Source organism: Anser anser (assembly GCF_964211835.1).
Source record: "Anser anser genome assembly, contig: HAP1_SCAFFOLD_60, whole genome shotgun sequence".
Lineage (NCBI taxonomy): Eukaryota > Metazoa > Chordata > Aves > Anseriformes > Anatidae > Anser > Anser anser.
The window spans coordinates 526,997-552,019 of record NW_028153867.1 but is presented as its reverse complement, the minus strand read 5'-3'; the positions used below and the strand labels follow the sequence as shown (position 1 = coordinate 552,019).

Here is a 25,023-nt window from a genome sequence, read left to right as displayed (position 1 = left end):
CACTCAGGTTATATTGCTAAAGCCCAGCAACTCTACTCTACTACTCAGCTGTACAAAAGTTCTCTGGAAAACCTGCTGAGCACACGTCAGTCCCTGTCTATATGGGGGACTAGAAAAAGCTGCAAACCTGCTGTTCGCCCTTTCAGCGAGAAGACCTACGTACCAACCTACATCGACACGATGCTTATTTTTTATTTTAAAATGGTGTGCTTTCCTCAATGAATTTGGCAAAAGACATGAAAAGTATTGACAGCTGAAGCCTTCTACCAAGAAAGGTCAAAAAACAGCCTATAGCTTATGTCAGAGTAGTTTCTTTATCTTCTCTTGCTGAAACACAGGAAAACATCTCGTGTTCCTATTTGTCACCTGCACTTATTCACATTTAACCAGCTGTCTGTTAGATATTCTGAGTCACTCTTCCTTCTAGACAATCAGCCTAGTTGTCAAGCTACGGCAAGTCAGCCTGATTTCCTACCGTCCCAGTTCAAAATTTACATATAACCTAGCTGAATGTGTATATTTCAGCATTGACTCTTTCTAACATCAGGGTATCATAAACGTATTCCAAAGCACGCTTCTATTAAAAAGGTGATAGGATTATATACTTCTAAAACACTAAAAATTCAATTTAATTCTCGCATCCAAAGTTGACATTCACCTATTTTATTTACTAAGGTGATGTGGAATATTAAAGAACGCAAGGTACTTCACATTAAAAAAAAAGTCAATTAAACAGAGAACACAAAAATCACCTTCATCAGATGCTCTAGAGGAGGAATCACTGGTTGTTGAGATGTTATCATCGTCTTGTTGAGAGGTAGAATCTTCTATTTCTTTTATCAAGGACAGCCTAGGACTGCCAATGCCAAATATAGAAGATGTCGAGGGCTGACAAGGTGGGACAGGAGAATCCAGCATGGTATAATTCAGACGGCTCCGATGAAGAGAGGGCCTTGTTAACACAACTGGGAAGTTCAGTGCTGATCTACTTGTGGATGGTTCTAGACAAGAACAGGGAGATAATTAGCTTTGCTATAGACAAGCTCACAGAAGCCAAAACCTGTTTCCTATCGACAGCCATGCTATTGCCAAGTTCTAAGCGCAAAAAGAGAGAAGCCAAATTTAACTTCTTCCTCACCCAGATACGGTTGCATCTAACTGTCTGGCTACAACAACAACACTGCTTGCGATACACAGTATTAATGTTGCATCCAGAAGTAGTTAACTATGAGGATTTACAACACCACATTCTGACCCCGTGCTCAAATGCTCTAACGCTGACTTGGCCGTTCACTAAATCAAACATATATACTCCTTCTCCCATGTACAGCTTGCAATAAGCTTTACAAAATTTGAGATTACACGGTAAATTACAGATAACACTGCAGCTTCCATAATATTGGAACAAAGGTTACATTAATCTGAATACACAACATGAAAATGAACGTTTGCAGTACTTTTTTCCCAAGTTCTTCCATATCAGCTCACGTTAGAGGCAAAACATCATCTCCTACCCATTAACTATTGGGATTTTGACCCAAGGGACAAGGATGTTGACCCAAGTAACCAGATGAGCATTTTTCCCTCTTGAAGCAAAGGGTCTGCAAACAATGCCAGTGGCCTGGAATAGGTGGCCTTGAAGTCTATCTTGCTAAAAAAAATCTTATTCTTAAGCATAGTATTCGACACCCACGGACAGCAACATAAGCTGCAAAAGGTTCCAGGGTGTCCACCTGCTCCTGATCTCCTGGAGTTAGCAAGCTTGCAGTGCAGCTGTTCTTACTGAAAGCTCCTTTCACGCAGTTACATAGGAAAGCCAACATGTGTTCCTCAGTCACGAAGACCTTCTCTATTCTTTTCTCCAAACTCATTCCCAAGCTACAGCTACACAGAAAGCCATCAATCTCCTTGTTTACAATTAGATGAGATTGGAGGCAAAGATATTTCCTCCTTATTTTTTGATTCTGCCAACAACAGAAGCAACTGACTTTCCACATTATCTATGGTTACCTACGCACGCTCAGACAAAACTTCTTTACTTATTAAAAGCTGACTTCCCCAAAACAGCTAATTTAAGAGAAACTCAAATAAGAATAGATGCAAATTTATACAACAGGACTACAGGAACAGTGAGAGGCACTGGATATAAGACAAATTAATCTTTCATGAGGTAAAGGAGTTGCAAACCTCGTTGCCAACGGTCAAATACCTTTTCAAAGACACCCCCTCCCCCCGCGTAGACCTTAAAATTATTGAATATTTTAAGGATAATAATCTCATAAACCACATCCGTGCACAAGTTCCCCAGTTCACCATCAAGTTAACAAGGAACTTTACTAAATTGATCAAAGCCCAGAACAAAAAAAACCAAAACAAAACAAACAAACTCAGGACACGAGACGGAATTTTCCTCTGCCATTCTAGCATCTAGTCTTTTGTTTCGAAGACTGCAAAACAAATTAATTTTTTTAATTGCCTTAGGCAATTAGACAGATTTTCATTCCATATCTTTTAAAAGATGGAAAATGCAACCCAGCACACTTGCAAATGACTTATTTTCAGCATTTAGCACCTGGCTAATAGAGTACCTAAAGTTAACTGATGCCTTCCAAGAGCATAAGATGTATGCTTCGTAACTGTGTATACAGTTTAAAGCTAAGACGGTTTCACAAACAGTTGTTTCGACTTTTTTGATTGTTTGTTTTTTTTTTTCATTCTGTCAAAACCCTCATTCCAATTTCCTTTTGAAATTCAGATTCAAAACTAGAAATCTGTGAATAAATACAGATGGCCAGAATTCCAAATGATTTTTCACATACCTCGTCTACTAATTCCTGCTGGTTCAGGCGTGAATCTCTCATCGATTATGGTATCTTCATCTGAATAATCGTGGTGATAGTTTACCGGAGTCTCCTCCTGGTTTGCAGATTCATTTCTGTCTACACACTCCTCCTCACGCTTATTGAAATACTTCTGCAGCCAGGCCGGTACAATATTTTTCACCGTTTCTGTCATTCTGCTAATTATTCCCTGCTTGAAAGAAAAAACACTTGTTTAATTACAGAAACGCAGTCAACAGCATATGCTGCGATACCACCTTCCACGGACCTTGAAGACAGATATTATACAGCAAATATTCAGAAGACGACGACGAGGTTGATCCCTGGCATAGGATCGCTACACTTCTGGTAAACCTAAAATTCACCTAAGATTGATTTACAACTACCTATCACTGTCTGCACTTCCAAGTGACCTTGGCAAGGTTCAAAGTTTTGAAACCTCTGCCAAAATTCACCAGCAGGTCGTCAATCTGCAAGGCTATCAGGAAACTCTACGCCTGAACAGCTCCTGACCTACAGACTTGTTCCAGGACTCTTCCTCTTCGCACCCTCCCGTGAAAACCAACTAAACCAGAAGTTCAGCAATTATCTACTGCGACAGTCAGGACCATACTACCCATTAAAATCAGTGAATCTAAATATTTTCAATTTTAGTAATGCTGAATTGCAGTGACTATACGCACAAAAAACAGTTCTGCTCTCAACAGTCAGGCTAACCCAGAAGATGTCCTGGAAGAAACACAGCTATAGCTATAGCACCAGCACCTCCTCTTGCAAGAGCCTTCTAAAGCTGTTGCTGTATTTTGTAGAAGACTGACTCTGCGGCATACATCGGGTACGATCGGAGAATTCCCACCTGACCGAAAGCCCCAGGAACTACGGTTAAATAAAAGATAAATTAATATAAATGAATATAATTAATAATAAAAATTAATAATAAAAATTAATATCCAGAAAGCTGACAATCATGAGCTAGGCATCCTGCTAATCATCCCTCCTGCAGGCAGGGGGAAAAAAAAAAGGTAAATTAGATCCAGGACTAGTTCCCAGGAACTTTGAAGCTGCTAACTATACTGCCTACAGTGCCCAGGCACCTTCAGAGCTTAATGGTAAGAGACAGAGGGTTTGGTGGGCTGTAATTATGATCACAAGCACACAAAACACATCTATTTAAGTATTTCTAAGAATCGACTTATCGACTAAAGTTGTAGGGGGAAGGATGAGAAAAACAGCGGGGTAGGGATCAGAACCAGAGGTATAACCTCACAAAATCGCATCGGTCGCTTTCGTGCCTCCCCAACTGCATCACTGAGAGACAATTAACATTAAGCCACAGAACCTTCTGCAGAGTGGACATGATATTGAAAATAAACTGAAATTAATTGACAAATGCTCTAAGCAAGCTATCTGCTCAAAGCTCGTCCTTTTACGTTATGAACATTTGCACGATTCGTCTGGTTACAAAGCTAACTGCTATAATAAATGCACACATGTAACACCTATCAGTTTGTCTATTTATCAAATCATTAAAACTCTTCCCCGATAAGTTACTGTTAATTTGATCTGCGCTGGATGTGCAGCAGCCATTCTCTGTGCAGAATCCCCCAGATATCCCCACGCACGTGTTTGCTCTGGCACACTCTTTAAATAAACCTACTGGAAAACACGCAGAGATAACAGACAATGGAAAAGTTAGAAAACCATCTCCACTGATTATTTTCAATCCACGTGTAAGGTTTATCAGTTAGCTACACAGTGTCGGCACACGCAAGCTATGGCACTTTCAACATTAATGCACTGTTCAAGCCAGAGGTTTCAACGGTTGCTCTGTAAGCGTGGGGAATGTTTGCATTGCCCTTCCAGGCCAGCTTTAGATGGACAAGATTGATTGTCAATATGTGGTATAAGGGACTTGGCATTTCTGCAAGTGATAAAAACCTAAATGAGCAGCTATCCATGCGTAGCGCTCCCTTGGTTTTGCATATGATAATCAATCCCCTCAGCTACGTTGCTCATTTAATAGCGGAGAGGTTTTGGCTGAACAAACATGTGCAGAGGGCATCTCCAGAGCATCTCTCTGGGCGTCCTGACATTTCTTAGCAAAGAGCTGCTGGGAGGGATCTCGGCGCGTCCCCCCTCCAGCACGGGGATTTTCACACCCCGAATTGACGGACCGCTTTCACCGTCAACCTGCTGTACCCTACAGCACAAACGAGAAGCAAAGCCTGGCAGGTAACGTTCAGAGAATTGATGATGGGCTGAGGAGGGGTGCAGGGAGCGGGGAAAGCCCTGGGGGTGGCACTGGGGGTCCTGAGGGCAGCGGGCTGGGGGTGAAGGGGAGGGGGAGGAGGGGGGTAATGGGCTGGGTAGAGGGGTAAGGGGGTAAGTAAGGGGCTGAGGGGATAACTGAGGGGGTTAGGAAGGGGCTGAGGGGGTAACTAAGGGGGTAACTAAGCCGTTGAGGGGGTAACTAAGGGGGTAAGGAGGTGGGTAGGGGGTAACTAAGGGGATAAAGGGGCGGGTAAGGTAAGGGGGTAAGTAAGGGGCTGAGGGGGTAACTGAGGGGGTTAGGAAGGGGCTGAGGGGGTAACTAAGGGGGTAACTAAACGGTTGAGGGGGTAACTAAGGGGGTAACTAAGCCGTTGAGGGGGTAACTAAGGGGGTAACTAAGCGGTCGAGGGGGTAACTAAGGGGGTAAGGAGGTGGGTAGGGGGTAACTAAGGGGATAAAGGGGCGGGTAAGGTAAGGGGGTAAGTAAGGGGGTAACTGGTGGGCTGAGGGGGAAGGGCCCGCTGTGGGGGGGCCGCTCCTCACCCGCTTGCTCCTGGCACAGGGGGGCTTCGCGGCGCCCAAACGGTGGCGCCGCCTCTTCACCTTGCCGCCGGCCGCTCCTCCTCCTCCTCCTCCTCCTCCTGCTCCTCCTCCTCCTGATCGGGCTCCTGGGCTGCCGCCCGGCGCCCCGCCGCCACCGGCCCTGCCACCGCCGGCCATGCCGCTGCCGGTCGCGCCGCTACCGGTCGCGCCGCCCGAGGCCATACCGCCCCCCCCCCGCGTTCGGTGCCGTCACGGGGCCCCCCCGCCCCCCGCCGCCACGCGCCGCGGGGCCTGCCCTGCCCCTCGTGGGAATAAAAATGTTGTTTTTGCAGAGTTACGTTGTTTAAAGGTAAGGAATGGGGTATCGAGGTGTGCTTGCAGCGATAAGAACGCTTAGCAGGCGACCTTGTAAAATGCAGACAACCAGACTCCGTAGAACAATTCGGGGAAAATCACGGTGTTGAGTCAAGTCAGGTAAGTGAAGAACCATTACCGCTTCAACCAGTAAAAAAGTCGAAAGAAATTCGAAATTTAACAGGCCGGCAACTGAAGGCCATGCATTGTCTGGGAAGCATCAGACAGATTGTGAGCCTGGATCACCCCCTCAGTGGGGAAACAGGGGAGGGTCCCGTCATCAAAAAGTATATAAACTGGGTTTTGGAACCAGCAGGGGCGCTCCTGCTCGTGGGACGCCCGCCACTGCGATCGCGAATAAATTCCTGCTTCGCTGAGCTCCTCGCCTGAGCCCAAGTTATTGGCTACGGAGTGTTTCTCACAATTTGGGGGCTCGTCCGGGAGCCAGTCGCCTACTGGGGAGCCCCACCGCCGCAGCAGCAGGAAGGCATGCCCCGCTGATTTCAGCGGTCCTGTGCATCGACGGCGGCGGTTCTGCGGAGAGCTGACAGAGGGCCCGAGACTGATGAAAGAGGCAGGATCCGTGAAGGAGTGGGGAAGGGAAGAAGGCAGGCACTCCGGCTTTGAGAATTGATCCGGTAACTCTGTGCACAGACCAAGGTAAGAAATAGGAAGTATTGCCTTGGGGGTCGGGTGAGACTCTGTGTGCCGTGTGATTGAGACGTACTTTTGTACGGAGCGAGTGTGGAGTCCTGATCCGCGGTTCCGCAGCTCCGCGAGGGGCGCGGCCGGAGACGGACGAAGCGTGAGATAAGGGAGAGAAAGGAAGAGTCTCGGGAAATGTGGTGTATGGTAAGCCCTTGCACGGGGAAGTGCTTGGCAATACACCAGGGAAATTTGGTGTGCGGTAGTCCTCGCACGGACGGGACGCCCGCCACTGCGATCGCGAATAAATTCCTGCTTCGCCGAGCTCCTCGCCTGAGCCCAAGTTATTGGCTACGGAGTGTTTCTCACACCCTCCCCCTCCCTCCCTCGCGCGCCCCCTCCCCTCACGGGAACGCGCGCCCCCCCCTCCCGCTGCCGCTCCCGTTCCTCGCCCCGCCCCGGTCCCGTCCCGGTCCCGCCGCCCTCCCGCTCCCGCCCTCAGGACCCGGCCGCCATAATGAACCCCGGCCCGGCCACCGTAAGCACGGGGCTAGGAGTCACCTCCAGAGCCTCCCCGCGCCGTGGCGCCGACCGCTGGTGTGCCGCAGCACCGCGCCGGGCGTGGGACGGCGCCCCGAGCCCACAGTGCTCGTCAGAAAAGCCCCGCACCGACAACCGATACCCCCGCACCGACAACCAACAGCCCCCACGCCGACAACCAACGCACAAGCAGTGTTTTAGGCCGGATTCGTGGCCCCGTTGGTCCGGGAGGCAGTCGTCACGCTAAATTCTACCCCACGGCAGGGGAACGATGGGCATCGTGACAGATCGCCGCCCCAGAAAATAAACACATAAATAAAGAATAAAAACGATAACGGGACATGAATCGTGCCCTTAATAACAGACATTGGGCAGTGAAATCACCGACTTCTGCAACAATACGTGCTCAGGGAACTGACTAAAACCCCTCCTGCATCGGCCATGTAATAGCTAGGCAAACATCACATAATACTTCCCTCCCTCATGTACACCAAACCTATTAAGGCAACCATAGTAGTGTGATAACGTGATTTTTCTCCTCCAGATCAGCGTCAAAGGCAGCTACGCTAGGTTTGCTCATAAGTTCAAACGCTGCTTTATTTATTTATTTGAATGCCATTTTTCTTATTTAGAAGGATTTCCATAGGGTGACAGGCCTTTAATGACACTCACGACTCAGAAACATTTGCCGATGCAGTCAAACGGTGTCTATTAACGCGAGGCACTGAAGTTAATTGGTATTAAAAATGAGCCAAAACGAAAGGCAAGTATCTGCGTGTCCAGCAGAATGACAGCGATCATCACCATTTGATCAATCTTCCCCCCACTCTCTGTTGCAGCTAGGTACAACGAAAAGAGTTTATGAAATCATTACGGGACATTCTTGTAGAAAACTTCCTCAAGCTTGGAAGAAAAAAAAACATTTCAGCTAAGTAAAACAGAAAATAACTGGAAGAAGTGAAGTATGGCGGTGTTGGAAAAGTTGCTTCAAAGACTTGTTTAATTAAAAAGAAGGAAAAAAGCAAGTTCCTACTGCAATCCCATCTTTGTCAAACTGATGGCGGGCACCAGTACGATGTGTTCAGCTAACACAGGCTGGAAGTTGTAACTGCAGCTGTGAAGTTTACCCAGTAAAAAGACTCCGCAAAGCATTCTAGCAGTTCCGATGCAATCACTGCTTCCTGAATTTGTGACTCACGGTTAACACGGCAGTACAGGAAGAAGTCTGGCATTCACTGTGCTCTTACGGTAAAGAATCTGCCCTGCGCACACCATCCCAAGCCAGGTATGCGCTCCTAACAGGAAAGGACGATAGGCTGATAAGTCTCAGCAGAGGGAAAAAGACATCAGAGAACTACTTTATAACAGCAGCACGCGGGCTGCAACCAACGTTCTCTTCCTCTCATCATTTTCATTTCTGTGGACTCCAAGAGAATACACTCCCAACATTTTTCAGCTCTGGAGAACAAACAGCCCAACCAATCTCATTCACTGAACTACAAAACTGGTATTTTCGCTATCTAGTCCGGAAAAGGAGGCGCACGTCTCTAACGTACAGTGTAGAGACCTTGTTAATAGGCAAAGTCTGCATAAAATAGGTGGCCACAGCCTGATTTTCTGACGTTCAGGGCCTTGGGTCACACACCACCACAGCATCAGACTTAATGAAGTCACCAATCTATGTGGGCCTCTCGTTACACAGGTCACATGTTATGGACCAACCTCTCAAAGGCCAAAAACCAGCACTGATACTGCCGGGCCAACACATATCTGTAGCATCCCATTTCTGGGTGACAACACAATGAATGTTTCCACAAAGTACTCGATGCAACCTAACTACTGTGTTTGGTGATGCAAAGCAAGCCGTGTCAAAGCAGCGTAGCACCCAGGCACATTCCTGGAAGATGTTTTGCTGCTCACGTTGAAGAAAATAGATAAAAAAATCCTGTGCAGTTTGCACTTCTGAGCTCAAGTACCACAGCTATGCACTACAATTGCAGTGGCATCAAAGCTTGTAAGGTTTTGAAGCTTCAGCACTGCCATCCAAATTCAAGGAGGCTGCATCTATTATCTTGAATTTGCCCCAGCTCAGTCCCCTGAAACAATTCCATAGACACGTACAAGCAACCCTTTTCCCACCCAAATTCTTTGCTTCATCTATTCCACCTCTACCTTGTGTCATATTCTTATTAATCTGCCCCTCAAAAGACTCCCTGGCTCACACAAAGAAGCAACCCAACAAATCCCTGTTCCCAGCCACGTTGCTTTCATGCTTTGGGAAGAGTTAACTGCAACAGCTCTAACTGTGATGCCACCTCACCCCCTCCACCTATGTGAGGTTCTTTGCCTTCTGCCTCCTCCTACGTGTACACCTGCACTAGAACCAGGAAGAATGTGCTTCCTACAATACTCCAAGAGCCTCTTCTGTTTCAGGATGTCATCATTTCAATTCAGGACTGAAAGTATTCCTAGCAAAAACCCAACAGCTAATAGCTAACAGAAGCAGTTGCTGGTGATCAGCTACAAGTAACCTGGAAGTACTGAGGAGTCACAAAAGAGAATTTGCATTACATTTAAGAACAGCATGCAGCTTAGGACCACTGCTTTCACTGACTACACTAAGCCATAAAAAAGAATTGGATTCTTACCTGCCATCACAGCAATTATGGTTTATGTTGCCCCCAAAACACACACGGCAGTACCAGAACTGTGTCAACTAGCTTTAACAGCTTCCCCAGCTATTAAGTACAGTAATTTCTGCTTCCTTTTTTTTCTTGGAGGAATATTCTTTTGTTTCCAGCCTCACTTACTTATTATACACACTGTTAATTAGCAACTATTTCTCCATACTCATAGGGTTATGGAGTCCCTATGACTGGAAAAGACTCTGTACCCTTCAAGATAAGAACAGCATAAAGGCAGCAACTCGCAAGACTGCTCTAGCTTAAAGCAAAGCTTTCCTCATTGCTCTCATCTCCTTTGACTTGAGTGCTGTCATCCTTCTACCAGAGCTTTAAAAACTTCATTACCACGAATGAAGGAAGACCAGAGCAATCAGAGAGGGTAGCAGAGGGTATAACTTAAGGAGCTGTTACTAGGATTTTTTTGTTGTTCCTGGTGGACTAAGAACACGGATTATGTTGTAGCAATTTCTTCGCTGTAAAGCGTCAGCTGAGAAGTCTAACAGTAAGAAGGGCAAGGGAAAACTGAATGCTGATGCAGAGAGTGCCAGCAGACATCATCCTCATTCCACGGGATGTTTGTAGCTATGGCAGTTGAAGTCTACACTTCCATATGCTTAACATACCCTATTTATAAGCCAATTTTAGCTGACCTAGCATGTATCAGTAGTACAGTTAGAGCCAGCAGCCTGCAGGAAAAAGTGGGCACAGGTGTTTCCATAGCAAGGCCTGTGAGTGTCTCCCATACATACTTCCAGTCTAAGCAAGCACATGAAAGGCTTGGCTTGTCGCTTACCTAAGGAACCAGGAAAACAAGGGGAAGCTAGATTTTGCTTGTGTCCTAATGCCCATATAAAAATAAAGACAGATGAAATACCCTTACTACCTTGTTAAATTCCATAAGCCGGAAGAGAACGTGCTGCACACAGGTACAAGTAAAATCCCTTGCTGGCAGGTTTGCAGAAACAAATTTTTTATTTACACAGGCAAGTCTTATCTTTAAGATAAGACCCCATTTACCTCTTTACATTTCTCGAATATTTACATGACTTCATGGTGCTCCAAGAAGAGAGTGATGAACAAAAAGATTACAGAAACTGTCAAAAGCATAGCAAAAAAACCCCAACCTATCATTGTGCTTTAAAACTTATGAGCTAGAATAATGTAGAAGAAATGTAGTTTTAGCACTTTGGTCCTAACGGTCATGCTCTAGAAGACACTTAAATAGCAGAGGGGATTTCAGAAGTGACCGTATCCAGAGGTTGCCAGTGACAATTCATGAGTGAATCGTAGAGTTCTTCGCTTGTCTCCGTGAATTGTCTGTTCATTTCATCAACATCCAAGTAGAGCTGTGGATCTGAAAATAAAAGCCTGGTAAGTCCAAGTATCAAATCTGAGGCATGCGCACAAAAAAACTTCATGTGAAATGGCTAACAAAATGTATTTTAAGCTAAGTGTAATAAGCTATTAGATCTACTAATTTTAGTGAGGTATTTAGTCCTCTAAAATTTTGAGCCTCACAGCTCCAACTTTTGGGAATTTGTATATTAGAAGGCTGGGACTAGAATTGTCTTTCAAGATAAAGACAAAGACAATGTTTAAGATAGTAAAGATAACGTTTAAGGATAATCAGCCATGAAACCCTCCCAAGAGTCATTTAATTCACTTCTACGGCAATACACGTTACATAGGATAGTTTCTAAACACTAACACAAAATGCCTCCACGTGAGGAACTTTGCAAACCTTCCAGGACACAAATATGTTTTGTACCGTATTTGTAAGTGCAAGCTGAATCCTCCTTTTGGAATCTGCAACATAAGCTTTTACCTCAGGGTGGAGAACAAAGCTTTTGCATATTACTGAGTTTCTAATATAAAATCTGTTTAGCGGAACCAATACAAAGAACAAAATTCTGTCTTAGACCATTTTCAAATGGGAATGAAGGCACAGGTACAAGAAACCTGCTGCGAAGCATTGACAGTGTCCCGTTTTACTTGATGCGGTCAGTGTATGCTGTATCAGCTTTAAAACCCCAGCTGATTGCAGATCAACCCCACAGAGGTTTGACCTCAGCTGAACTTTCAAGATGTTCTTCATCCAGTAGAGGTTGGCTTGTATTGTTAAAAGGCACAAGGATGGCTAAACTCAAGTGACAATGATAGAACCCTTATTACCGTCAGTAATTAGGTCATCACCGATTGCAGTCATAACTGAAGATTCCTGAAAGACAGAAAAGGCTAAGTTTAATCATAACTCATTTCAGAAAGCATCACAGATTCAAAGTGCTGCAGTCTCAATCCATTCCTTCTTCCTACAACTACAAGGATAGATGGCATTTTATCTACTTATTTTTAGAAGAAAGCCAATATTGCAGTACAGGTTGGAAGGGACTTCCGGAGGTCACAACTAATACATTGACCACGATAAGACCACTTACAACAACTGTTTAATTTGCTTTAAGCAAAGCAAATCAGAAGAACAGGAACAGAAGAAGCGTACGCAATTATGCTGTCAAAACCATTCTTTGGTATGCGTGAACAAATAATGGTGTATAAATCACTAATTCTATGGATTTACTATTTAAGCACTTAAATACAAACACCTCTGAATGGAATCTGCTCTTTTAACTTCACACTAAGCAGAAAGCATGTTTTCAACTTCGGATTCTTTTTGCTGATTCACACAAATCTGTACAACATATTATCTGTGAAATATTTTCTTTACAGCAAGCGTGCACTATCTTTACCTCAAAAACAGCTGGAGCCATTAAAGAATCTCCTAAAGAGCAGTCTCCAACAGCTTGCATGCTGTCATAGGGAGCATAGGAGCTGTAGTTGTAGTCAGCGTAAGCATCGTAACTCCTCTGCGAGTGGTAGTTCTGGTAATCTTGGCAATAATCATTATAGTTGTATGACTGGTACCGCTGCAATTCTGCTTTCAGTCTGAAACATGAGAAGTTGCATACAGTCAGAGAACAAGAGACTGTAAACCCAGTTCTGAACTTAAACAATTTGTCAGCTTACATACTTCAAAGCTTAAAAGGAAGCTTTCCTAAACAGTCACCTAAGTGACAGCTTAAGTCACAGCTCAAAACCTCATTTCTATAGAAGCAAGCATCCTCACCTTTGCCAATACCAGAAGGAATTGTTCTCATGGATTAACTCCAGAGCCTTGACATGGTTACCTGTACACATCAAGTATTTTTAGCGTTGGCATAAGCAAGCTGCTGCTAAGTCTCTGTGCTTTGCTAAAGATTGATTTAAGACCAGAGACATTTATCAAGCACAGCTGCTTTAAAGATGCAGTCTTAACCCTTCTATCTTTTGTTTGGTTAATTACTAGATCTTATTTCCAGAAAGAAGTGAATGGAGTCAGATTATCCATTTCAAAGAAGCATCTGACGCCGCCTGTCAGTTTGCCATGTCTACCTCCACCTGCTCAGTTTTTTTGTTTGTTTAAAGTCCATTAAACATTCAACAGCTGCCAACTATACCGCTCAGGTGAAGTCAGTCTTGCTTAACAACACAATCGCGATTCTCCAGCGTGACGCCTTATTATTAGTGGGAGAATTACAAAATACACTGGTTCTTAAGAAGAAAGGGCCAGCTGATTAGCTTTCACTACTTTCCCTTTCAAGATTTTCTCAGGGGCAGCTTCAGACTAATGACAAGAACCAAGACAAGTGCTATCTGTACTAAAACTGAGGTACACTGCATAAAGAACATTCAGATAACCCAGCTGCATATTCAAAAAAATCCGCTGTTTAGACTTGTCTTCACTGATTCTGTACAGGCAGACCTCCTGTGTCTGCAGTGCCCAGTTTCTCTGACTTGAATTGGGGATGCAGAGAAGTGAGTTCTATGCTTTTGGGGAAGAATACAAGCTGAAGGCATTCTGAAATAGCTTCCAAACTCAGCAAACATGAGGGACAAACTAATCCAATGGCTGGGTATTTCAATGCTAAGAGAGCACGGTACTCAGCCATTCAGAAACGTATTACTGATGTGTATTTTAATACCTACATTTGTTTCAATACTGCAAAGCTACACAAGTTCTAATAAAGAGGTAATCCATTGTCTTGTTACTGTAGTAAACAAACAGAAGATACATCATCTTAGGTCTTCTGCTTCCAACTGCACTCTTCCTACATACAGTTGTGTAGGGAAGGAAAATCTGAAAATACTGTTGACGTTCTTCTGGATAGCCGAAGCAAGAAAACATGTTTGTGGCTTATTCTTGTTTTCAAAATAAAACAATATTAATTTAATCAAAAAATTTTGGCAAAGAAGTTTGGACAGTGCTCTCTTGGAGAAGAGCATTTCCATTCTAAAGCAGAAGGAGGCAACATTTGCAGAATTATGCTAGGTAAACAGAAACAGAAGTGTCATTTTTTACTATTTAACAGAACACACAAGCTAACCTCATGAACATACTGAAATTGTTTATATGAAGTCCTGTTTTGTCAGTATCCTGGATCAAAGTTCATCAAATTTGGTATCAATTCTTTAACCGTTCAGAGACCTGAATTGCCTTAAATAAGTGATAGAACTGAGCCGGTAGAGTAAGAAACCCTCTCAGGAAGTGCTAAGCTTTAAACTCCCCATTGCCCTAAGCTCATGAAAAGCAAAGAATAGCATTCTAAACCTGTTCTAGTAATAACGCCTTTGGCTTTCTCCCTGCGTTCCCATTTTTCCCCCCCACTTCTTTCCTGTCAACCCACTGTAAAACTAGTTATGTGCTTCTCTCAAACTAGAGGGAAAGCTCTAAGAACAAGAACTCCCTAGCACATAAAACCACTTGTTGTCCCTTCTACCTTATGCAGGCCCAAACCTGAAAATATTTACCAATGCATTCAGCTTTGCTACTGTTGAGAAACAAGGCTGGTTACAATGGCAGCTAAGCCCAAGTTGCGCTGTCTGGCTAGACTTAACAGTTGGATTCCCCCAGCCATCCTGAAGCAGGTTGATGAATCCAGGGAGTCAAAACATAGGACTTCTGCATTTCTGGTTTTGTAGACTGCATCCTGTGTGCAGCCACTACAGCAAGGGCCACAGACTTTCCAAAGGCAGAGGTACAAGAATCTGATTATTTAGAATAACTGTATCAATGCACAACTCCTTGGTTACCTTTTAGAAATTCCTATGCTCAGCCGGATTCCTTTTCCCCCCAGACCTGGTGCGTTCTGGCAGTCTTGCAGTGCCCTCATCTGATCACCTTGCTCACCAAATCTGTCATAGGCATACCCTCTACTATTTTCAAAAGGGAGAAAACCAATTCTGGTATGCATAACAGTTACAAAGCTAACGAATTCAGTTTCTGTCTTCTACAAAAAACAGAAGATAGCAGCTACTATAGCTTCTATTACTTAAGCAACCTCTCTGGCATGTGCACGTGCACAGAAAAGGCTTTCACCAAATTAAAAAACTTGGGCCAGAAGCAAAAAGCTTATTCCTTGGTAGCATTAAGATGCAACTCACTGAGAGCCAGCAAAACAATACATTTTAAGTGCTCTCTGCATAAGTAATCAGATTCCATATTTCTGCATATACAGCAGTTAATCAGTTAGCACTAACCCACTCCTTTTGGAGCCACAAACTTTATTGGTCACAAACACCAAGAGCTGGCTGTAATTATCTGAACCAGTATTAACCGGTACCTCTGAACTCTTCAAACAAAAATATCTTTCAGGTGCTCTTAGAAGAACAACATCAATTGCCTGCAACAATTTGATGGCTTTGCTAAACGGAGCACTGAAAAGCACAGTGGTACAGTTTCTTTTGTAGCCTGTTCAGAAATTATAGCCCCGTGCCTACAGCTTCAAATCAGGCCAAGCTTACCAGCCCAACTCTTACAGCTTAAGTTCACTGCACTCGAATGCCTTCAAGACGTGCTTTTAGGAGCCATGGAGAAGAACCCTCTGGTAAGACCACCATTATAAAGTACTGAGTGTTGTTTTACACTTAAAATAGAACTATCTGTTACAGTCATTCATCAGCTTTCCCTAGGCTGCCGCTCTCTCACTACTGAATGTGATCCTGCTCTCAGTTTCCCACTAACTTTTTCCCCCAGCGTTTATGGCCTCTTTTCATCTATGACACTTTTAAGGGACTACACCGTGTTGAAAAATGCTGGTTAACATTTCCTTTTACACAAGGTGCCTCATCGAATTTTCCTGACTAAACCAAACCCCAGAACCTTAACTAGAAGAGGAAGCACACAAACACACACGCCTCCCTGGCCACCATATCTCCCCAAAACATATCTGTTCAGTAACAGACCAACTGTAAGAATACTGCGATTAAAATCAGTATAGCTCTATACACTGCTTTTGTTCGGGATTACTAGCTAATGTCCTTTCCCTTACCCCTTCTGGAATTAATACTGAATTCTGTACTCCAAAACGTGGTTCTTAAGTCATACAAATGACATTTAACAATCAGAATTTTTCCACACAGTGATCCTCAATAAAAACTTCAATCCTCTACTGCAGTCTTTCAACAAATTAAAGGAATACAAAACTGGCTAATAACTGTTCAGTGATTTTTGGACCTTTGTAGCACTAGAGTAACAGCAGTACACTCTGCAGCATAGTTGCAAGTACGTGGGAATAAGATACTCTCTCTCATCTCTTTTTTTCTCTGAAAAGTGTGAGGCCTCTATTTCACCCTACTAAAGATTTTACCACCAACTGTACTGCTAGCATTGAGACACTGCAACTTCTGTGCTTGTATGAGATGCAGGACAGGTTCCTTAAGGTGTCGCAATTTTTTGTCTAAACCTAGTGTTGAGATCAAAAAAGGGATTGCTACTAATTGCGTACGTATCAATAACCAGGACAGAAGACATGCTGCATATAGGAATTAAACTTTTTCTAAAGCTCTAGTACATGAACATATCAAATCCCGCAGATTTTTTCTAGTATGGTTTCAGAGGTCTTACTTGATGGACATAAGCGCACAAGTGAAGACAAAAGATATTCTGTTTACCTGAAGTACTGGTTTGGACCCCAAATGAAAAAGCTGGCTTTGCTTGCTCAGGTTCCTTCTCTGATGGTTTAACGAAACTGAAGTTGAACATAGGTTTTGCTGTGCTCTCTTCTTTTGTACGCTCGGACTTCCCAACTGAAAAGCTAGGCTGTGTCTTTGACTCTTCAGTGTCAGCTTTCTTTCCAAACACTAACGGAGCAGCAGTAGTGACAGAATCCTGCTTCTCTTCTGTCCTTCCCAAAATAAACTGTGAGGCAGCTGCAGACTCTGCACCTGAACACTCTGAGTGAACACCGAATGTAAATGATGGCAAGGCAGCATTTTGTGGACGCAGTCGCAGTACCAAAACCTGCAGAAATAAGTGAATGTCAAGTCCGTAACCCACGGTGTATCTGCAGTACGTGAAGGTTTGAACTACATTCTAGTCCTGATCTTTCCAGTCAAAACTGTTTAACAAACAACCAACCAAACAGTAAAACAAACAAGAAAACCCCATGCTTCCTCTCTACATAAAACTTTTCACAATTGTGTTTTCTGCCCACCACCTGGCTTTAAAAAGTATACGAACTTCTTTGAAAGATCATGTTTTTAGTCTGAACTCCAAATGAACAACGTGTAGGGCATGTAAAGAACAAGCACGTCATTAATGAAAGCTTTTCTCTAAAAAGGATAAACTTATTCTTGGGGAAAAGTGTGGAAACAGATGTTATCTAGGCAATATTCCTACAGGAAAAACGAATAATTTTGCCACACCTCAAAGGAAAAAATAATTGTGCTTAACAGGTAAGAAAATAAAAAAAATCAGAGCAAACCAAAAAATAAATCACAGAATATGCATCCTCGTTTTAATCATTAAGTATTACCTTTGAGCTCTGCTTTGGTGCTTGGCTTTGCACTTTCACAGGCTACACACTTCGTGGCCTCTGCTTTGTTTTGAACCAAGCAGGTCTCCCAATCCCAGCTTCCTTCAGGCTTCTTGAATTTGTCTAAATCCAGAAATTCTCCAGAAGGAGCAGAAAATGCAGATGCACTGCTACTGGTCACAGGTGTTGGACCCTCTGTGAGACAAACAAGACAGTTAACCATCCTGTTTGAACATGAACTATAAAATGAACATTAACTTTTAAATTTGATTTGTCAAATCCCACAGAAATGTTCAAAACTACTCCGCAACTCCCCCCCCCCCCGCCCCTGAAGAAAATAAAAGCCACCAAAAAACCCACAAAGAAACAAAGAAACAAACAAAAAAACCAGAGTGGAACTCAAAGCTTCCAAACAACACACAACTCTGTTCAGCACACAAGCTTCTGCTGCTGTTGACGACAGTGTAACCTCCATAAAGAGGCCTGACAGGTGCCTTTTAAAAAAAAGGTGCCTTTTAAGAGAGAAGCAGAAGATAACGCTTCAAATTCAAAACCGGAAAGACAAGAATGGCTCTTCCCTTCCACAGCACACGCAGAAAACTTTTATCCTAGTATTACTTGCATCGCTCTTCCTCTTGACAAGTGCAACGTAACCGTGCAATTCACTGCACCATGGTCACAGTAAACCCCTCATTTCCAAAATTCCTCCTTGCAATGGCAAGAGCCTCAGACAAAGATGCCGACTGACCGCTCAGAGGTTGGAAGTCCAAGAGAATCAACTCTGTCTGAAATCCATTATCTTACCTCATGAAATTTCAGTCTTACCGCACAGGATGATTACAAAAGCCCGGTCTAGTCCATCTTAATTTGTTTCTTCCACGATATATTTGCACAGGTGTTTTTCGATGTAATGGCATGTTAAATGACATTTAGAGTCAAAGTTAGAATTAGAATCGTATTTTAAAAACAATACAACCACGCTCAAAATCAATTACGGTCACACACAATGGGAAACAACCCAGTACTGCCCTGAAGAAGTTACCCAGCGGGTCACTCGCTTTCTTGAAGCCTACCACTGACCTTCATAGGCATCTCTCTGCTTTAGCTTAAGACTAGTTAAGACTACACTGTCTTGAAATCTGGCTTCACATCTCCCCTCAATTACATACAAACGGTGAGTAGAGGCATTTTGGACACATTCTGTAATTTTTTTTACTTATTTTTTGAAAGAGAAAAACGCAGTCATTTTTAACTCTTTCTATGGAGTTCTCATTTTCGCCAGTGAAAAATCACTATGTTGTTTTTAAATTAAGTCACCCACTTCAGCCATCTTCCCTCACCAGCTGCAAAGCCGGGGGTATCTGCATTGATCCAGCTCCGTACTAATACATTTCACAATCAGTTCAATTTATGCGACAGGCTGGAACCTGGGCTGAGACCTCTGAAGTGCCTGTAAACCAATCCTGCAGACAGCCGCTAACCCATCAACCGTACCTGGGAATCGTGTTGCTTAAAATATTCCATATATGCAACGTACTTTTATTCTGTACAAGATTCACAGAGGCTAGGATGGAAACAACAGGAAAAAAAGGACCATACCTGGTTTCTCAGACTGACAGGCTACACATTTGTTATCTTCCGTCTTATTTGGTACAAGGCATATTCCACAGTCCCAAGAGCCTTTCGCCTTCTTAAATTTGTCTCCAAAGCCCAGAGTGGCTGTTGTGTCAGTGCTGCTCGAGGAGGATGTCACTGTCACCGAGCTGTCTGTGACCACTGGTCATGTCAGAGCAGGCATTACTCCCGTTCCAGGTTTTGGTGTCTCACATGCTATACATTTTGTAGCTTCCGGTTTGTTTTGGACAAGACATGTATCACAATCCCACGTTCCAGGTACTGTTTTGAATTTGTCTCCAAAGCCCAGCATCCCTGCTGGGGGCGCTGCTGGCTTTGAGGTGTCGCATTGACTTGAACTTACTGTCTGTTTCATACTCTCAACTGTTGACGCTTTAGTAGCTTGACAAGTTACACATTTGTCCTTTATGTCTTTGTTTTGCAGAAAAGGGTCACATGTATCAGATTGCCAGTGCGATGCTTGTTTAGAAGTCTCTTTACCTGCAGAAAAAGTTGTTATTGCAGGCCTAGTATAAACCACTGTGCTTGTTGTAGGTTGTGCAGACGTAGAAGAGCGTGTTTTCAACAATCCAAAGTCTAGGAAGCAAGAAAAAAAAGTCTTCCTGTTAGCGCAGCACCTCACTACATGTAACTAAGTGACTTTACTAGAGGGCAAAAATTTCAACTCAGGTGCCAATGGTTACAACTAGACATTCAGACCGAGCGCAACAGGAAGTCCCCAGAAATCTTATCTAAACGGATGAAATTTCATCTGCTGCACTGGGTCACAACAGAACATTTCGTTAAAGCTTCATTTAACTCTTTGTTTCCAAGCAAGCTTTAAATCAACATTTTCACTGGTCGATACAAGTACAAACAGACAGTAGCTGACTGAAATCTGACAGTCCAACGTGGAATGGAAATAATACAATTTGATTAAGACGCGATGCCCAATCGAATCAAATTTCTAAAGCTCCTCCTTCCGTAGCAGATGACTCAAATCTACTCCAGTAACTGTACAGAAGTTTGTACTCGGAGCAGCAATCCGTACGGTATTTTCCCACAGATGCTGAATATTAATTAAATAATAAAAACTCAAGACAATTGAACAACTGTCTAATTTTCTATAATCTTTTTCAAAATGCATCGGACACAGGACAACTCCTTATTTAAAAGGTGGCAATTTTAACAGAAAAGACAAGCTACTAATACAGAAAGACTAAAGGAAATGCATCTTAAACAGCAGCTCAAGTTGCTTGTAAATCTACCTTGAACATAGTTGTTTTGTGGTTTGTTGGTTTTTTTTTAGTCAAAAATGAAGTCTTTGAACAATGTGGATTTAGATTCTGCTTCTTTTAAACCGATAAAGAAAGTGAATGTCACTTCACTCAGAGGTCTTCCCTTAAACAAAATGCACAATGTATTTTCTCTCACTTAGCTCTTTCCAGTAGAGAAATGTGCTGCCTTCTTAACAAGTATGTAAGTTAGAAGAAGACTTTTGGGAAAAGATCAAACTCAATAAAGCCCTTTTTCTTAAAAGATATCTTTTCCACAGACACACTTTATGAAACTGTTGAAAACAATTGCAATTGCTTAAAAACAAAATTCAGAAAAGGGTTTTTAACGTAAAACACTCCACTTCTGTTTGCAGTTTAAATTTTAATCCACAGGAGCCATTGTAAGCTAAGGCCCAAAGATTCGCAGCTTTCGCCATGTATTTGGAACTGAAGCTCTTTCCTATTCTTTCTTCACCTGGGCTGAAGGTGGGACAGGAGTGTTGAGTTTTACAAACATTTCCTTTTCAATTCCACAAATTGTATTTACTTAAAATGAAACACCGATTATCTGGCTAATTCTCTTAGTACCTCATTTACAATTACATCCTAACACGTAAAGGAGATGCAACCCATCTGCTTTTCATCTTGCAGTTTTACTTCCAGCAACAAACACCACTTAGAATAGAAGGGGGCAGATGCACCCTAACAAACGCAGCGCTTAATGTAATGCTCTCCTACATTCATATTTATAGCAGATACTCTATTAACCATAAGTCGTGTGTTGGTTTTTTTTTAATAAAAAATGCTAGCGTATTTTTTGCAGCATCTTTTTAAAAGGAGTTCATTATCTCTCCAGGATTTTTTAGAACGTCTAAGACGCTTCCTTCCTTTAAGACGTGGGCAGTGGTGAAGGGACCACCAGCAAAATCTTTGACCTCCTCTTTCTGTGTGTTGATGTTGGTTGAGGTGGTGGTGTCTTTTGAAACAAAAGAAAACAAAACCAGCTTTCACAATGTGACCTAGTTAGAGCAGATTATACTCACTTTTGTTAGAAACAAGAATTTCCAGCTTTCATGCTTCTCACATAAGAATCTTCACAAATTCTACTTACTTTGCAATGCTTTATGATTACAAGCAAAACAAAAAGCAACAAAACAAAACAAAAATTATAAAAGCAGATCTGTCACTGGAAAAATACTGCAGAAGTCCAACACTGCCTGGAATTGCTAGCATGCGCAGACAGGACAGATTGAAGATTTAATAAAGAAAAAAAGGAAAATCAGCACTTCAGATCTGAAGTGCTAAAGTTTCAGTTACCTAGGGTAAGAAAGGGCGTCACTGGAGTACCACTGGGTCCAGAAAGTTCTGCCGATTTTACAACGGGAACACTAAATGTAAACCCAATCTGCTATGAACAAGAGAGGTTTTTCAGATTCTCAAGCCACAGGAACTCCAATCGAATGCACACACAAAACCAAATCTGAAAGCTGCTCTTCACATTTGTAGCACGCATGCTGAATGACAAATTATAAGCCAGAAGCCTACATACTTTTCTCCATCAAGGCAGATTCTGCTTTAGTGTTCTGCAACAGCCTACTAAATGCCTAAGAAAAAAAGTCAAGCTCCTTTATTATTTTACTTACAGAAGACGTAGGTAGCACTTCTGCCTCAGTAGATTTCACAACTGGAGATGAAAACGCGAACTCAGGACTGCTAACAGTACTTGTTGGTTGTATCTGTATTTTCAAAAGAATTAAAGGTTTATATTTAAGAGCAACAACTACTTGAATTCACTACCCAACAGAAGTCCCGCAGTGACGTCGAAAAACCTGATGTTTGAGTTATTTTGCAGATAAAAGTAATAATAAAACACAGGGAAGTTTCCAAGTGGGTATAGGACAATATCTTCAAAACCAAATTCCAGAAACTGAGAGGAAAAGCTGGAGATGCTACTTAGGTCTAAATGCACGGAAAAGCAAGCCAGGAAGCTGAAGAACGGCAAACTCAGCCCAATGATACTCCAAGAACTTCAGCAAACACCTCAACATGTTAAAGCAGCTGTCTACTTCAAACCGTACAAAAAATATTTCAAGTACTCTGGAACAGATTAATGTTTATTTTATTGCAATAATATGCCAATTATTGCACCCTAGGCTCATTCTATGTGAGGCTCATATGACCACGTTACCTCTAATTTAATAACTTAAATAAAGTTGTGGTTTAACCATTGCAGGCAACTAAGCACCACACAGCCACTCGCTCACTCCCTCCAAGTGGAACAGGGAAAAGAACTGGAAATAAAGAAGTAAAGTTGTTAAATTTGAGGTAGCATTAATGACTCATCGCATGTAATGGCTACCTGGAAAGACAAATGCCATAACCCTGTACATACTCCCCACTCCTTCCCCTTCTTTCCCCCAGCATTTATTGCTGAGCACGATGCTAAATGGTGTGGAATATCCCTTCGGTCCTCTGGGCTCCGCTGTCCTGGCTGAGTGCCCTCCCAGCCTCTTGTGCATCCCCGACCTCCTCGCTGGCAGGGCAGCGTGAGACACAGAAAAGGACTTGTCACTGTGTAAGCACTGCTCAGCAACAGCTAAAACACCAGTGCCTTACCAACACTGTTTTGCTCACAAATCTGCAACACAGCATCATCTAGCATCATCTACTACGAAGAAAATTAACTCTACCCCTGCCAAAACCACTATAAATAACGTGGCATAAAGTCCACACCCCCCTTCCCCCGCAGACTTCCACAGCATTTGAAGCAGTTATACAATCACGTTAAATGGGAGTTGGCAGGCTCTAAGACTGAGAGAAGCAGAATCAAAACATTTATGCCTTTTTCCCCAAACTGGCATACAACCCCAATTCATTCAGCTGCGTAGAAACTAATATTTGTTAGTTTCATGAGCACCACAGAAAAAGTCAACTCGCAATAAAGCAGTATACTCATTGTAAACATTATTTATAGCATAAAGATTTACCTTGCCCGCCGCCATCGCTGCTGCATCTGCCATGCCTGCCGCCTCCGTTGAATTTGCCACGCTTGTCGTTGCCGCTGTTGACCTTGATATGTCCTTTCTCATCAGCAGGAATGGCATGCCCGCCGCCATTATTGGATATGTCAAGCCTGAGGGCACTGTTGAACATGTTATGCCCGACGTCGCTGTTGTATATATCATGTCCTCCACCTCCTCCTCTGATAGATCTGTCAAGTCCTCCACCTCTGATGGATCTGTCATGCCCTCCACCTCTGATGGATCTGTCATGCCCTCCACCTCTGATGGATTTGCCATGCCCGTCGCAGCTGCTGGAGTTGCCGTGCTCATTGCTGCTGTTGAAACAGCGCTCGGTGACGCTGAGACAGCGCTACTACCAATGAAACTAGAATTGAACTGAGGCAGCGATGCAGCACTGATGGGTAGGGGTATGTTCGGTAGCACTGGTTCCTCCACTTCCTAAAGTTGCAAATTTTAATTTTTCTTATACAAGACATACTACTTTCTCACCCCATCCCACCCAATTTATTAACAAAATTAAATAGAACAAAAATCCATACAAATTAAGAGAAAGCAAGTTTCCAGAAGAAATCCCGATCTCCCCACCTCTGTCTACCACGTCATTTTAATTTATGGCAGGCCTGCTTCCACATTATACTCTATTCAACAACTGTACAGCAAGAACACTGAAAGTTAACTCAAAACCTGTGCAGAACAGAGACGCACAGATCACATTTTTTTTCTTTCTTTTCTATACTTTAGTCATCAAAGCTCTAGAGAAGCATCATCCTTTCTAACTACCCTCGCATGGCTTCAATTAAGAGTACACTCTCAAGACAAGTGAGAAAGTGTTCCTCTTGCAAAATTAGGCAGGATAGCTGCCAAAGTTTCTAAAGTCATTACAGCAGTGAACGTGGAAAAAGGTAATGTTTAAAGAAGCAGGTAGGTTCAACAACCAAACTAAACACAAAAAGCACCAAAGAAAGTCAGACTAGCAGCACTGAAGATTGTGTTCTGGTAAATACAGTCTATACCATGTATCAGGATGCAAATATAAAAATCAGAAAACAGCCTCTTAACAACTTCAATTTTCATCCCTGCCACTTACTTTATTTGATTACTAAGATTGGATGAGTTATGTTTTAAATGGCATAGAAAATCTGACCAAAATTTGTACAGTACTATCATGATCTACTTAGAAATGACTAGGCAGGGATGTAAGTTGGTACTACTGATATTCAGTGCATCCTGTAGCTTACATCTGTTTCACAGTTTTGATTTGAAAAGTTTATGGAACTTTTGATATTTGGACCATTATTTTATTTGCGTTACAGGAATAAACAACAGTGTTTACGATTTCTTTATATTGCATCATCCAGAAGTCCCATTTAATGATTTGAAACTTA

At 42.8% G+C, this 25,023-nt stretch overlaps 2 protein-coding genes and 1 long non-coding RNA gene across 4 annotated transcripts in view; all 3 read right to left on the bottom strand.

Moving 5' to 3' along the window:
* LOC310891268 (nuclear pore complex protein Nup153-like) overlaps nt 1–25,023 on the bottom strand; it is a gene marked incomplete at its 3' end in the record, with an annotated part of 267,249 nt that overhangs the window by 174,314 nt on the left and 67,912 nt on the right. The window lies entirely within an intron of this gene.
* Nucleotides 10,831–17,205, bottom strand: LOC310891257 (uncharacterized protein C6orf52). Its single transcript, XM_083853529.1, has 4 exons — nt 16,862–17,205; nt 12,622–12,817; nt 12,050–12,095; nt 10,831–11,231 (listed from the first exon to the last, which is right to left on the bottom strand). The coding sequence occupies exons 2-4, from the start codon at nt 12,679–12,681 to the stop codon at nt 11,095–11,097; spliced, it is 243 nt and encodes an 80-aa protein (XP_083709655.1). The 5' UTR covers nt 12,682–12,817; nt 16,862–17,205; the 3' UTR covers nt 10,831–11,094.
* Nucleotides 17,849–22,353, bottom strand: LOC310891260. Of its 2 annotated transcripts, XR_014577497.1 has the most exons (4): nt 22,259–22,353; nt 19,324–19,935; nt 18,529–18,597; nt 17,849–17,919 (listed from the first exon to the last, which is right to left on the bottom strand). It is a non-coding gene; the product is annotated as an uncharacterized lncRNA (long non-coding RNA). The 2 variants fall into 2 exon arrangements; XR_014577498.1 differs by lacking the exon at nt 17,849–17,919 and having other exon boundaries at nt 18,124–18,597.